This window comes from Struthio camelus, chromosome 1, assembly GCF_040807025.1.
Source record: "Struthio camelus isolate bStrCam1 chromosome 1, bStrCam1.hap1, whole genome shotgun sequence".
In the NCBI taxonomy this organism is placed as follows: domain Eukaryota; kingdom Metazoa; phylum Chordata; class Aves; order Struthioniformes; family Struthionidae; genus Struthio; species Struthio camelus.
Window position 1 is genome coordinate 97462667 of NC_090942.1, and position 14839 is coordinate 97477505.

The 14839-nt window shown below is 42.1% G+C and overlaps 1 protein-coding gene across 1 annotated transcript; it reads left to right on the top strand.

The window, feature by feature from the left end:
- The first annotated feature begins 7980 nt into the window (after nt 1-7980).
- On the top strand, nt 7981-11686 carry LOC104144249 (lymphotactin). The gene is made up of 3 exons (XM_009675168.2): nt 7981-8198; nt 10819-10936; nt 11427-11686. Exons 1-3 carry the CDS (start codon nt 8051-8053, stop codon nt 11530-11532), a joined length of 372 nt encoding a protein of 123 aa, XP_009673463.2. The 5' UTR covers nt 7981-8050; the 3' UTR covers nt 11533-11686.
- Nucleotides 11687-14839: the final 3153 nt, after the last annotated feature.

Consider the following 14839-nt stretch of genomic DNA (forward strand, 5'->3'; position numbering starts at 1 on the left):
TTTTTGCGGCCTTAGGCATAGTGGGGTTTTCTGCAGCCCATAGTGAGAGAGAAAATTATTTTGTAAAGGAAAAGTAAAACAGCGTTTAACAGCCACAGCCTACTCTTTGAAATTGCAAAGTATAAAATGAATGCTATCTTGGGGGGAAAACATTTTCCCATCCCCTCTTGCCTCCCACATTGCATCACATACTGCAGTGACCTCAGGTGAATAATTAGACTGACTCTCTAACCAATGCATTTGTCTGACAAATGCCTCCATGCTCATAGTGGTTATGAGGGGAAAAACCCAGAGAACAAATAAACCCCAAGGATTCTCTTTTGCAAAGTTCGGAGTGGAACACTTTCAAGAGTAGGTGTTTGCTGCAGGCTCATATCAGTTGATTTGTTCCTCACTCCTGTCATTTAAGCATTCACTTGTGCTGTGACTCTACCACTGTCACTGGCTTACAGAGCAAATGGCTAAGGAAATATAAAAGCCAACTGAAACTAAAATACCTCTGCTCAGTCTCTGTCAACTTAAAGGTACAGCTGCAGGGCCATAAAGTTTCATTTTATAAGGCAGATGAGGATCAAGTGCTGCGACCAGTTTTAAGAAACACTGTAACACTTCGTAGAACAGGATGTGGCCCAAAATTGCCAGATTATAATAACCCAGCATGAAGCAAAGCAAAGTACCTCATTAGTTAGAAAAGTGTGACAGTTCTTTATCTGAGAGATGAAGTGCAAAAGTACTTTTTCAAAAAGCTGTGCCTGTTATGACTCTTTCCGAAGGAAGAAAAAGATATTCTTATTAAAAAAAAAAAAAAAAAGGGAAATTCTCCCGATTTCTCTCGCAAAAATGCTGGACTGCAAGCATTAAGGGGGTCACACCATAAATATGAACGACAATTGATGGGGCATCCTCCCACTCTGTCATAGGACACTATAAAGACTTACTATATGCTTACTGGGAAAATATGCAGGGGCAAAACAGAGAGCAAGTAAATCTCAAGGATTCCTTTTTGGAAAGTTCAGAGGATGTAACCTTTTCAAAAAATAGATTTTGCATTGTCTGTCTGTCTGACATCCCTTAATATTTATTTTAACCCACTAGCCAATTTGAATCAATGCTAAAAGAAAGGAGGAAATCCCTACAAGCTTTCTGAAAACCATTGTCTGAGTAGGAGAAAGACTCAACATGGTGCCTCCACTATGGAGAAAAGCCAGCAGAATAAGACATTAATTGCTTGGAACAGCAGCAATCAGCACACATGAACTGGACAGCCACAAGCACGCGCAGAGCAGGCATGGTTTTCTTTGGCTTGCTGGGGAGCCAGGGTAATTCTCAGGTAAGATTAAAAGGAGTTCATAGATAAAGGACCAAAAGTTGAATGCAGACTTACTGGTTCTGCTCACTGCTCTGCTTTCCAGAACCTGTCCTAATATTTGCAGGCTCCTTTATCTAGCCCTCACTCTAAATATTCATTAAAATAGATATGATTGTAAAATTATTTCCAGGCAATAACAATAAGATAAACCCTGTGTACTCGTAAATAATCATCCATGCACCACAGATGAGCCTGAGGCATACAAACATCATTAATTTGTGTTCTTACGCCTATAAATCCCCTTTTTCCCAACAACCTGAACTCTTCAACATATTCTCTGCGATAACCCTCATGGAGGAAAGGAACTCAAGCACATATTGACTGGCCAAGTGGCTCTCTCCAGAGCATGAGATACAGTTGAGCAGATTGTCCCCACTGAGAAAATATCAGCATTTGAGCTTCTTCAATTTTCTGAGGAAAGCTCAGGTTTACCCAAAAGCACCATGTTGCTTCAGATCCACCTCCAATGTCCACAAACACGGACTATCCGTGGTTAACCAAGAGTCTTGTTTTGTTTTTCCACACAATAGGCTTGATTCTTCTCCTGAACATTAACATGATGAGACTTGGCCCACATCTTGGATCCTACAGATAAGGCATGCAAAGAAACACTAAATAAAATCCGTGTTCTCTGTTTTACTTGACAGTTGAGGAAGAGGAAGCAGAAAAAGAAATAACAGCAAACCAAAACAAGGAAGAAGAAAAAGGAACAGGATAGACTGAGATTACAGGACAATTCCCAAAGGTATTTGGCTTCTGTTTCAGTATATAAAGCTATTTAAATAACTTCACAGAACTGGGCTCTAGTCACCTCTGTGATTCGCTGCAGCAATAGCAGTGCATGGTGCTTAACTAGTTTCCTGGTATGCACCTCACACACAATTAAAATAGACAAAATCAAGAAAGATTACGAAAACAGAAGTCAGAGACTTCCTCTTGTAGACTCTTGGTTGCCTGTATAACCACTCATTGAAAAAAAGCACTGAATGAAAGAGAGACCAAAGATCTCTGCTGTATGGAAAATTCATGTTGACTCAGCCCAAAACATTAGCAAAACAGGTGCATGACTGCATACAGCTGACTGTGTAGAGCTGCCTTTATATGTTTGGTCTGAGGTCCCTTCCAATCCAAATCATTCTCAGCCTAATTTTGCATACCTGAATACGCCATATTGGATGACTGAAGGAGAGATTTTCAAAGAACTAACTGATTTGAGAGCACATGATCTATGAAGGAAGGAGCATGCTAGTAGGATTTAAAAAAAGCTGTGGCCTTATAGTTTACAGGACAATATGGTAGTGGAAAGAGATGGTCTACAAGCAAAAACTCTAATACAATTAAGAGAAAGCATTGTTAATACGGTTACATATCTAGAGGAGTTCTGCCAAAACCAGCATAAAATAGAATAGTTATCACAGATGTGATTTCAGTGATCAAATTAGAGCTAAAGGTCACCGGCTCTCAGGTAAGATGTGAGTACTGAGCCTGTGTTTGCTTCCACTCCGTTACTGCATGAATCTAAAAGTTTGAACATAAGCTGCCAGTTCCAGATGAGAGGCAGAAATTTCCTACATCCTACTAATTCCATCAGCAGCAGCCATCTGACCATACTTCAATACCCCAGTCAAACAAAAATCTAAGCAGTTACTGAAGCAGGATATTGACTTCAGTATGGCTTTATTATACGCTTAATTGTCATTGCTTAACAGAGAGGCATTCAACAGTGAGCTTAAAAATAAGTAGGTACTTTACACTGTGCTGAACTACAGAGCAAGACCTGACAAGCCTGCTGGAAAGGCACGCAAAGAAAGTCAACAGACATTTCAGAAAGAAAGTGGAATTAAATGTCTGAAATACGCATGGAATCAGCATGAAATCTACAGAGCAAAAGTGATGAAAAGTAAGGGGAAGAAGGGGGAAGAAAGGAAGGCAATCAGGTAGAAATTGCAGCTGGATGTCAACAGTTTACTTGAACTGAAAGTAGAGATGAAGAAGATGCACCTATCACTCCAAAGTATCCTGGAAATTGAGGGCTAGCTTTTGAGAGAAAGTTTGTAATTAAAAATACTACTCCAATAATTTTGTTTTCCAGTCACCAAAATCCATGTGCTTTCTACCTATCTTTTTTTTATAAAAAGATGCAAAGAATCTTTGTTTCATACAAAAGCAAATGTTCCTTTGTGAAAGGAAAGTGAGGTTTTTCACTGAGTAGAAAATTATACGAGTTTGATAACAAAGGTAAGATTCAAAGAACATGGTAGGAACAAGGATGTTCCCTTTATTCTTAAAAAGCAAATGCAATGGGAGAATGTAGTAAAATCCGTAAGACTCAGTGTAGCAGAAGTGTTTGCTACAGATTTATCCTGGTGATCTGTAGCAGGAGAGTGGACTAAGGCAGGCGGACTGTTGAGATACCATATGAATGAATAACAGTTTGGAGGAAAACAAAAAATGCCAGTAATAAGCAGTAGATGATTTCAGCTTTACGATAGACCTTTCAGGACAATTCATGTCATCTTCTACTATGGAAGTGAAGAAGAGAAAGGAATATACATACGTGCTAAGACAAAGGCAGCAAAATCATTTCTTTTCTGGGATGTCTACTCCAGATTTTTCAAAATGATGAGTCTAAGCTGAGGTTCTGAGGCCCCTCTCAAAGTCATTGAGTGCCCAGATTTAGTCTTCAAAAGTGATAGTGACTTGCTGGCATATCAAAGGGCTACCACGTATTCACCAGAGGTGCTCACTTCTAGGAGTATATGAGGAGTACATATGACTTTAGTTATTTGTTTAGATCTTGGCCTCTCTTTTTTGAAAGCTAACTACAGTATGGCAGGCTATTTCAGACTCTTTACTCTGGTGAGGAAATTCTGACATTAGGCCCAACCATCTCCTCACTGCTTGTTCCTTTCCCTTCAGAGGGGCTGCTGATGAGGAACAGGATATAAACAGCAGTTATTTCAGTTATATTTATTTGACATTGTTAAAAACTTAGAAAACTATTGTATTCACCAGTTGGCTAGGAGCAGCGCTAGAGCAGGAATACCTGAATGTGGCTTTGCTGTGTGTGAGAGCTTCCCTAAGTCCTTTCACCTCTTGGTGCCCTAGCTCCTTTATTTGTAAAATGCAGGCAGCCTGCTCAGCATGAGTGGGGGCTGAAGGATTTAAGAGAGCCTTTGAACCCTCAGGCAAGAGTTTGCTGTTGCTCTCCTCTCCCAGGGCTCTTTTCAGCTGGATCATTTCAGCTGCTGGCACAGTTAGCAGTCAATGGTGAGTATTTTACAGTCTGCGCTCTCTGAAAAGGCATTTAGAGCCTAGATGTCCCCTCTCCCATGTGAGAGCCTGATCTAGCTTGCCCTTGCCTCCTCTTTATCAGTTAATATTTACCAAGTTATTCCATTCAATACATGAAACATTGCAAATTGGAGAGTCGAGCCGTGTCTTACAATCCCTAACCCAAAATACTTCACTGGTGGGAGATGAAGGGTGTGGGTGCAAGTCTCTTTAGACAGAGGAGAAATTTCAAATTGGTTTTCTCTCATCCTGACCAAGTGCTCCAACCTCAAATAGGCAGACTGCAGACAGGAGAGCTACCACTGCCCATCTCCTGCCAGCTGCTCTGGGAGAGCAGCTCGAGCACCGCTCAGGAAAAGCCACAGGGCTGTAGATCCCAGTCAGAGCCAGGGGAGATCCTGCGACCCAAAGTCACATGCCAAAGTCCCAGAAAGAGGGGCACATGTCCATCTCTTCAGCATTTCCTACTGAGCACTGCCTAATGCTTTGGCTTTTTAGGTCCTAGATATAAGAGCCTGGTCCTCGCCCCACATTATATAGGAAGCCTAAGAGACTAACTCAAAGTCTGTAGCTTTCTGTAGTTGAGGAGGCTCCAAAGGCTAGATCCTGCAGCATCTACACATCCATACCTTCACTATTCACTGTCTCCACCTGCTTTCCCTCAAAGGGTGCAAGTATTACGAGATTTGGTGGGGGGAGGGAGGGCAGTTGTCCTAGCCCACAAAACATTGTACCTGCAGCTGAGGCTTTGGGAAGCATCACGGTAACGTTAATCATCTCTATCCACTAGTCAGTCATTATAAACAATTAAAGAACTCCAAAATCATGCCATCTGTTTCATCTGCAGCTGCATCACAAGCTGCACATGATCGTTCCACTCCAGCCTGAGCTCCCATACGTTTGTGCTCTAAAAGCACCTTGTGATGACTGAGCCATACAAGAGTCAGAGAAGCCCCAAGACAACCAGCATCGTTAGCATTCAGCTCATCCAGAGAAGCAGTAATAGGAAAAGTACTGCGGGCATATCAGCTGTGTTTTTAATTTGACTTTGCGGTAAGAAACCAGAAAGACTGTATGTCTGATCTTCTTGCACTAAGCTTCTGCCACACTGCAGGGACACTTTGGTGTTAAGAGCACACGACAAATGAGCCTTATGTATCCCATTACAACGCCAGAGATCACAAATGTCCATGCACAGGGCTCCAGCACTCCCACCCCTCTGAAAAGCAGACATCACTGGAGGTAAACCAGCTACACCGAAGGACAGCCCAGGAGACAATGACAACCGAGGGCTACAAAGAGGAGGAAAACTTGTCCCAAGGCACTTTTTTCATCCCACCTTTAGAACAGTGAGAAAAATGTGGCACTGAACAAGCAACAGGCTTTGTAATGCCACATCAGGGATGAATCTACAGACTGCAGGATTCCTGCAGGCGGGACTGACTCTGAGCTGGCTCATGCTCAGCTGGTGATCTTGCCTTTCAAAGCTGTAGGTACCCTCATAGCATACCTCATTCAAGGAGTGATTTCAGGCAGTGTTCAGCAAAACACTAGCCTGCTAGACTTCACATTACATTTCCTGGTAGTGCTGCTGAGGTCAGTACGACTACTCCCCTGTGTGACCTTAGGCACGTGCTTTAGGTGCTTTGTTTGAAGTTTTGGCTTCAAAGCTTTGGGTCTAATTTTCCATTCCTTTGCAACTTACATTAGTGCTGCAAGTAGACGAAGCAGGCATCTTCTGCTTGCTTACAGTCTCCTTCTGCCCTTGCTTTTCCCTGGTTTGTATGGCATACATAAGATGAAAGCATCAAGCCAAAAGCAACAAAGAATGTATTTATATAAGCAAACAAAACTGTGTTTTTCTACCTATAAGAACCACAGACTCTTCCTGAGGATATAGAGCAGCCATTACAGCCTAGGCTTCAAAGAACAGAGCTCAGTTCTTAGCTCCATCTTAATTTTCTTGTGGAATTTTAGGGAAGGAACTTAACTCTCACACGCTGCATTTCCCCCTGTGCAATGCAAATTTATATTACTGTTATCAAGGATTTGGAAAAATGAAAGTGAACAGCTGAGATGAGGCCTGCAGGCAGAAGCAGGGCAAACTTCAGGCTCACATGAATGAGCAGTTATTCCAGGATTTGCTGTGAATGGTGTTCTGCACCACCGCCTTACATTCTCATGCATCAGGCAGCCTGGTGCTCACCTATTTGTACTGGGGCCTAGCTGAGTCTCCATGGAGCTAGCAAAGCATGGCTTTTTCTGTTGGGCATGGAAGAGCTGAAGAAGATAAAGAATGAGGGGAGATTTCTCCTCAGACGCTCTAGATGAAGATACCAGTTCAAGTGCTGATACAAGTATTGCTTAGGGATTCACAGCTTGCTTGGAAAATATTTACAGGCACGTAACCACTGGCATATAACAACACTGTCCAGTAACTCACACCACCTTAGTGCAACATGGAAAGGACACATAAAACTGAGTAATACTACTCTGCTGTAGCACAGACTGCACATAAGGACTCCTTTGATAGAGGCATAGCTGGAAAAACAAATTGACAGACTTGTTATCAACTCTGTGTTTACACCTAAGTGTATTGAACTTTTTTTTCTCTCATGAGTTGCGCCTGATTGCCTGGGGACTTTCCTGGGCTCTCTTCTTTATATTAAAGAGACAACAATATAAAAGGAATTATACTTTATAACCTCTTAGTCCTCTTTGAAACCACTGTATCTTAGTTATGGATAACTAACAGGATGGCTAGTGGATCTGGCTGTATGCCACAGGTAAAGATGTGTTTGTTCTTCCTTCTCCCAGCACTTAGTGCTGGGAGCTTTGGTCCTAAAGCACAGGGAGAAAATAGAAAAGCTTTGACAAGCTCCACCACACACAGGAGAGGGGGGTGATACCCTTCTAAATCTGCATCTGAAGTTACACAGTAAAGTGACCAACAAGCTACAGCTACTATGAAAAAAGCCAACTTGTTCCTGTTTCCATTATCCTTTAGCTCACAATTCCCCTTTTAAGTGGGCCAATGGTCAAAGAGGTAACTCTGACTGTCTTTCTGTGCCTCTGTGGTGGGGTGTAGCTGACACTCTCTGACTCTAGGTGTGAAAGGACAGGAACATTTATTAAAGGTTTCCACTGCAGAATGAGAGCTCTCACTTTCTGCAGCCTGAAATAAACTCAGCCTGCAACACAGAAGCGAGTGCAACCACAGTGGGGTTTGAGCAGGAAAAGCCTTCACAGGGGGACTAGTAAAGGATGGGTGAGGGAAAGGGGGTGGTTCTCTGTCACCAGAAAAAGTACCTCTGCTAAATTTTTTCCACTTCTAGTCAGCCCTCCCATGACGCCCCCCCTACAGTGAACATGAGAACTGACCAGTGAATGACAATATATAAACTCCATGAAAGGGGGCTCACACTAACCACTTTCTTCTCTGCCTTGACGAAGAAGCCACCAGCAATGAAACTCCAAGCTGCAGCTATCCTGGTCATCTTTTGGCTTGGTGTCTTCACTGTCCACACAGTGAGAGGTAAGTTTTCAACCCAATAGGAAGATAGCAATTCCCAACTACATTGCACCAGCGGTCTGATGAGTTCAGGACTCATTCTCAGCCAGAGCTGTTCATAAGATCTAATGTGTAAGAAATCCAGATCAAACCCACAAGAAATGCAGTTACAGCCTAAGGAGACTTATGGGAGATGCCATCTTATGCCCTATCAATTAATGGTTGGCTTCTGTCTTAATGGAAGGAGGGTTTCTGTGCCTTATTTGCCTTCTTATAACTGTGAAACCTTGTAGTCATATATATAGGTAATATATTTTAATCCTACTGGTGCCTTATGGCAATGACTTCCATGGGTCAATGACATACTTTTTGAAAATAATTTCCTCAGCCAGTTACATATGCACTGTGTTTTCCTTTTTCTAGATACGCTACTTCACTATGTATTTTTGTTATATCCCTTCTTATTTGTCCTTCTCTAACCCTATAGTCCTAATCCTGCTAACATCCTCATTTTTAAAATTTCTTCCAGTTTTGTACTGCATATTACCTATCTACTTGTTTCTAGTCAAATATTTTTATAAATATTTTGGTATGGATGGGTAAACTAAAAAACAAAAACTGCAAAGGAAAGCAACTGATTTATACAATGTCTTATATCTCAGTTTCATATAATTTGACATCTTGTTTGAGACCATATATGAGCATTACCTCCCATATTTTAATGAGTTTGTCTGAAATGATATTTAGGTCTGACTTCTGAATGAGGCCATGCGTATCACGCTAACGCATGAACACACACAAGCACATGTCTACATATACCTACATTCATGCAAACAAGCACATAAAAATCACAGAAAACACTCATATGCAAGCCATATGCAAACCCACAAAAATATGCAAAGATGAACACACAGAAAAGGCATCTTCACAAAACCACACCAAAACCAAACTGAGATCTTCAAAGCATTCACAAAATTATGTAGCTACTCATTGAGGATGTTGACCTACTGCTACTAGAAGTAGATCACACTAAATTTCAGTGTTGATTAGTACAAGTGCTGCTCATCTCAGCAACACGTGCCTTGGTATCACAGACTGTCAGCTTGTAATGTCATTCTCCAGGATGTATAATTTGCCATAAACATCACCCAGGTGTGAAACAGCACACAGAGGTAGCATGTAAAGGATTAGAAAGAGGAATGATAAAAAGTAGGGAAAAACGGGAAAAAGGGTAGTTACAGGTGCAGATTTTGTCCCACAGGGCAGTTGGAGTTTGTTCCCAGGCTTAGGGAAGCTTTATTTGTACTCCCTGTGCATATCCTCTGGAGATGGTCTAGCAGAAGATGGAATATTTTCAGGGATGCTAAGGATTGTTTGACTATCTTTGAACTCTTTAGTGGCTGCCGTATTTTGGAAATCAATCTAGCTGATGCAGATACGTATTTCTACCGAATTATGAGAAAATACATTGAGCTGCTCATGACTGTTCCTTCAGGCCAACAGAAATCCAAGAATTATAGCAACTGTGCCAGTACCTATGCACTGGTTATGCTACAGCATCTCCAGAGGCTGATGTGTGATTCCCTGACCTATTCCAATTATTTCAAACAAAGAAAACCTCACAGCCAATGAGATTATATGAAGCAGCTTTTATACTTTGCAAATTGTACTTGCACAGCTCTTGCACTTTTCTCAAGCCTGATTCTCTATAAAGTCTTCAAAGTGAAGACTTCAGAAAGAATACAATGCTGTACTCCGAGATTTCTGCTTGTCCCCCTCATGCCTCCTCAAATTTGTCTTTGAAAAGTGGAGGAAGCCAGAAACTAGCAAGCGGTAATATAAAATGTATATGTATACTCCATCTCACTTAAATGAGGTGCCACTTTTAGTTATCACCATGTGAGGTGATAGCTGCCCAGAGAATTTTATACTAACTTTCCTCCAGTTTTAATCATCAGGGCATTTCCCTGGAAGGTAGACAAATGTTGGATGGAAGAGAGGATTAGGCAGCTCTCCATTGTCTATAAAATTAGCATTATAGGAAGAATATGCAAGCATTTTGCCTTCTGGCAGTTATAAACCCTTCTTTCAACAGTGCCTTTTTTTCTTTTTTTTTTCTTTTTTTTTTCTTTTTTTTTTGGCTGCTGCTAGTTTTGGATGTCCAGTGTGAAACAGAGTAACATCCTTTCCTTCACTTGGAAAGTAGGGGTAATAATATTGATCCACTTTCAGATGACATTTGAAATTGACCCAGAAAAGTTGCCACTTCCAAGTGCAACTCCATGTGGACACTTACATGCAGATGATACAGATCACGGCACCATGCATGATGCCAAATATCATTTCTGCTAGTGGAAGCAGCTACTCACTGGTGACAAAACGATATGCTACTGTTGAAGAGGCTGGGTGAGCATTAGTATCTTAATTAAAACAGCAATGACAGTTTAGAGAGAGTAGGACAGCTCACAAAAGACACCTTGAGCTCTCTTGTATAAGTGGTATTCCGTTTGTACATCTGGAGAGGCACTGATGTTCTAACCAAAACTGAAAACCTGTTTGGACTTACAATTTAGAAGTAATAACTATGCCTGGTTGTGAACACGTTATTGAAGCTCTTGCCATTTATCTTTTCACCCCCTCCTAGGGAGCGCTGGAAGTCAGCCCATGCGCAAATTTGCATGCGTAAACCTATCCACACAGAGGCTGAACATCAGACAGCTCGTCAACTATGAAAAGCAACAAGTCCCAGTGAACGCCATCATGTGAGTATCTGGCACGCTGATCTCCTCCACACTCGTCTGCGCAGGCATGCCACCATCACAAAAGAGCAGGGCGACAGAAGAGCAGACACTTCACTGCCCTGCTCACCACATCAGCCTCCTGCATTCAGCTCTCCCACTGCAGCTCCCCCATGAAGCAGTCAGTGGGCGACTGAGGAGGGGTGAGCCTCCGAGATCATGCTGGGGGATTTATGCTGCTCGCAGAAGCTGGTAGAAACCTGACGGAACAGCCAGAGCTTTCTGACCCAGAAAGCAGGAAGAAATCTCAGCGAGGGGTTGGGGTGGAGCATATGGCATGAACAGGGAACTGATGTTGCTAATTGCTATTATTCTAAGTAACAACTACAAACTCAGGCCCGTAAGATGCTTTTACCACATTGGTCCTCTCATTCTGCATAAAAACCAAAAGCATTAAACCTGAATTTGAAGACTAGAGTTTAATGGCTGCCTGGCTTTTTCTCCCTTCCTGCAGGTTTATCACTGAAAAAGGCATCAAGATCTGTGTACACCCTGATCAGAAATGGGTACAGACTGCTATAAAGAAGATAGACCAGAAACGTAGCACCAAAGGCAAATAATTCTGCCCTAGGCAAGCATGTAAGGCCAACAAAATGGAAGCATCGTCAGCCCTGCCCATAACAGGGAAGAAAGCCTGAGTATCTGCTTGTAATTCCTATTTATTAAATAGCAATAAAATCTCTGAACAAACATGAACTCATCATAATCTATTCACCGCTGGTTGAATGTGGCTTCTTCATTTTATAGCTGGACTCTGTTACACTGTTTCTTTTCCGAAATGCATACTAACAATTATTTACAACCGAACGTAGACATCATCTTATACGTGTCGTAACGTCCCTTGCTATTCTGACCAGCATGGCACTTAAGGGCGAGTGTCAGACTGTTTCACATGCTAAAGGAAAGAAGATCACTTCCCATGGAGCTGGATCAGTGTGTAAACCAGTGCTGACAGAGATCAGCATGTTCTGCAGCAAGTGCTTGGCTTTGAAAAGATTCTTGATAATTTAATGGTTACTCATAACTATATAAGCTACAAGTAAAGTAATCTCGTGCATCAGGGCATTACCTGACCAGTGCAACATTCAGAAGGAAATCCTTGGCCCTTCTACTTCTATATGTAGTATTGCACTATTAGTTCTAACTCTAGTCTCAGTGTACCATGATGTACAGATACTCTCACTAAGGGATGACCTTGAGCAATTCAGGCTGACTGTGAATGTACTCTATTCAGTTTTGTACCAGGGAAGACTTATCCTGCCCACTGACTTCTGTGAAGTTACTGTGTTTCACCTTCATGTGAGATAGAGCTGAACCAAATGCTTTATTTTCTCTTTTGCTTTTCTCTGAATAATCAAGTACAAACCACGGCTGGAAGCAAGAGTCTATTTCAAAAAAATCGTGGTGATTCTCTGCGCTAGAAAACTAAGTATATTTGATGCAAACATGTATTATATTTTTTAAATAAGTCCTACTAATAGAGGATTCTGAATATTAATAAAGTTATTGCAAACCTGAACTAAAACGGTGCATTTGTTGCTTGTACGTAGTGCAAATGGAGACTGTTGAAAAAGACACAGATAACAGCAGAAATCTGAGACCTTTTGGGCAAATCAGCTAGAGCTGACCCTTCCACCAGCTCACAACAGTTTAAAAGCAATCTGATTCTGGGCTTTCTACACCATGCTTCAGCTGCGAAGCCCATATTTCAGACAATAAACACTTCTTCCAAAGTGTGCCCACCTAAAAGTCAGTCCTCATAGAACCCTAGAACGAGCCTCACACCACCAGAAGCAGATCCAGAAGGGTTCTGGGCAAAGAGGGAGAAAACTCTTGGGTTTGGGGAGGTTGAAGGGTGGAGGAGAAGTATAAGCAGAGGGGCTCCAGGAATAAACTTCCTCTATTTACTCACATGTATGTGGCCTGCACTGCTGCTGAACTGCAGGGCTTTTCACTGCAGGTAACCTGTTATCGATACAGGTGACACTACAGCACTTCCAAACTGCACCACCGAAATAAGATCACATTACTCTAAAAGCCAGTCTTTAAACATCCCTGCTCTTGTTAAGTCTGCAGACAGAATTTGTCTCCTGTGGCTCCTATTTTGTCACGGCTTAGTCCCATGGAGGGAAAGGCATTTAGTTTTCACTATCCAAGATTTTAAAGTAAGGCCACTGCTCAGGCAGGCTAGAGAGGGATGATTCTATAATGTTATGATACAAAACAGAGCCAAGGTAGGCTACCAAGTGTCCATCACATGGAGCAATGTTGTCTTACCGAAGTCCTTGGTTTCAATCATACTAGAAAAAAACTGCTGTTGCTACAAGCTTGGTAAGAAGAGCTTTACAAGTAAAAAATGCTGAGGTGGGACGTTCAGAAGTATGACTACCTATTAGCGTTCATTCTTTCTGGTTTGCCTGTCTCAAGGCCCCAGTGCCTCACATTACAGACAACAGAAATAATTCTGTTCCCTTCTTCAGCAGGAATACTAGCAGGCTGTAAAACCAGGTCATCTATAAAAGTATCTCTAAGGTAAGCTATCTGAGATGAGTAGCATCAGCTCCCGCTGATTTGATTTATCCAGGACCAGAACTAACTAAAACCATGCTTTTAGCAAGCAAGATTTCAATGCTTTTGCTTGTACTCAGTAGTATCTTATCCTAGAATTCATCTTACTGAAGTGAACATCAATTTCTTAATTAGGACTATCACAACCTGAGGCTATATTAATCAACCAGCAGATAGCAATTAATATTTTATATCTGCTCATCCTCAACATAGTTCATAAAATGATTAATGATGGTTGCTGAGAATGAATCGTCCTACTTTATAATTAGATGCTTGCTATTCCTTGCAAGAGCTGTAATGACCCTTGTGCATTTCTCGGGAGTTAATTACTACGGGCAGTCAGCAGTCTCAACAGCTCTTCCTCCTCAGCCATTAAACCCCAGGAACTTCCCTGTCTTTTCCTGACCACTGTTTACCCCAATCCTTACTGCAGTTCCAGTCATGGGCTCCAGTTTCCAGGTGTGAGCTATTTTTGTCCTTTCTAGCTGTGTGCAACCTGGAGGCTCATCAGTAGTGGCACTGCTCCTGGGTAGCACTTTCCCCCTTCACTCTCCAAATGCTATAAAAACAATGGAAAACACATTTTAACCTCCTTTTCACAAAAAAAGGAAAGTCAAAATGAAGAACTAGATTGCTGTTGTTGCACCAGATGCAAATGAGAACCAGTAAGGGAACTGGTACTCAGGAAACACCTCACTTGGGATACAAACAAACAAACAAAAAAAAAAAAAAACAGAAGCTGGGCTTCTTGGTATGTCTGAAGGTCCGGCGCTGTAGTTCTACTGAAGGCCTCTTTGCACCTGGCTGCCGGCGCGTTTCTTCTCTGAGCAGGGTAGGCAGCAACGGGCTTGTGGCAAACGCTCCCCTTCCTCCTCACCCCTCCAGGTTGTGGCCTGTACTACAAGCCTTGATTCCCTAGGACTGCTTTTGTACGCTTTGTGTGCCACTTTGCCACAAAGGGCCCCCCAAATACACGTGGTTGACCAGCGGGCAACATCATCTGAAACAAGTCACCATTTCCCTTCTCTCATGCACCACACACCAGTCTCCAAAGGAGAGAAGAGCTGCTCTGCGCTCAGATCTTTAGCATAGGTGAAGACAGCAGAATGCAGGGTGGGACAGATCCTTGGCTACTGTAAACATACACAGTTTCACTGACACCCAGAGGGTTAGAGAGGACACATTACTCCGTTAGGGCATGCTGGCTTTCTGCATACAAAACATACTGCCTGGGCAATGACTTGATGTAATTGCAGCTTTACTGCTTTCACTAAGTTTGTTTATAATTAAGGAACTGTA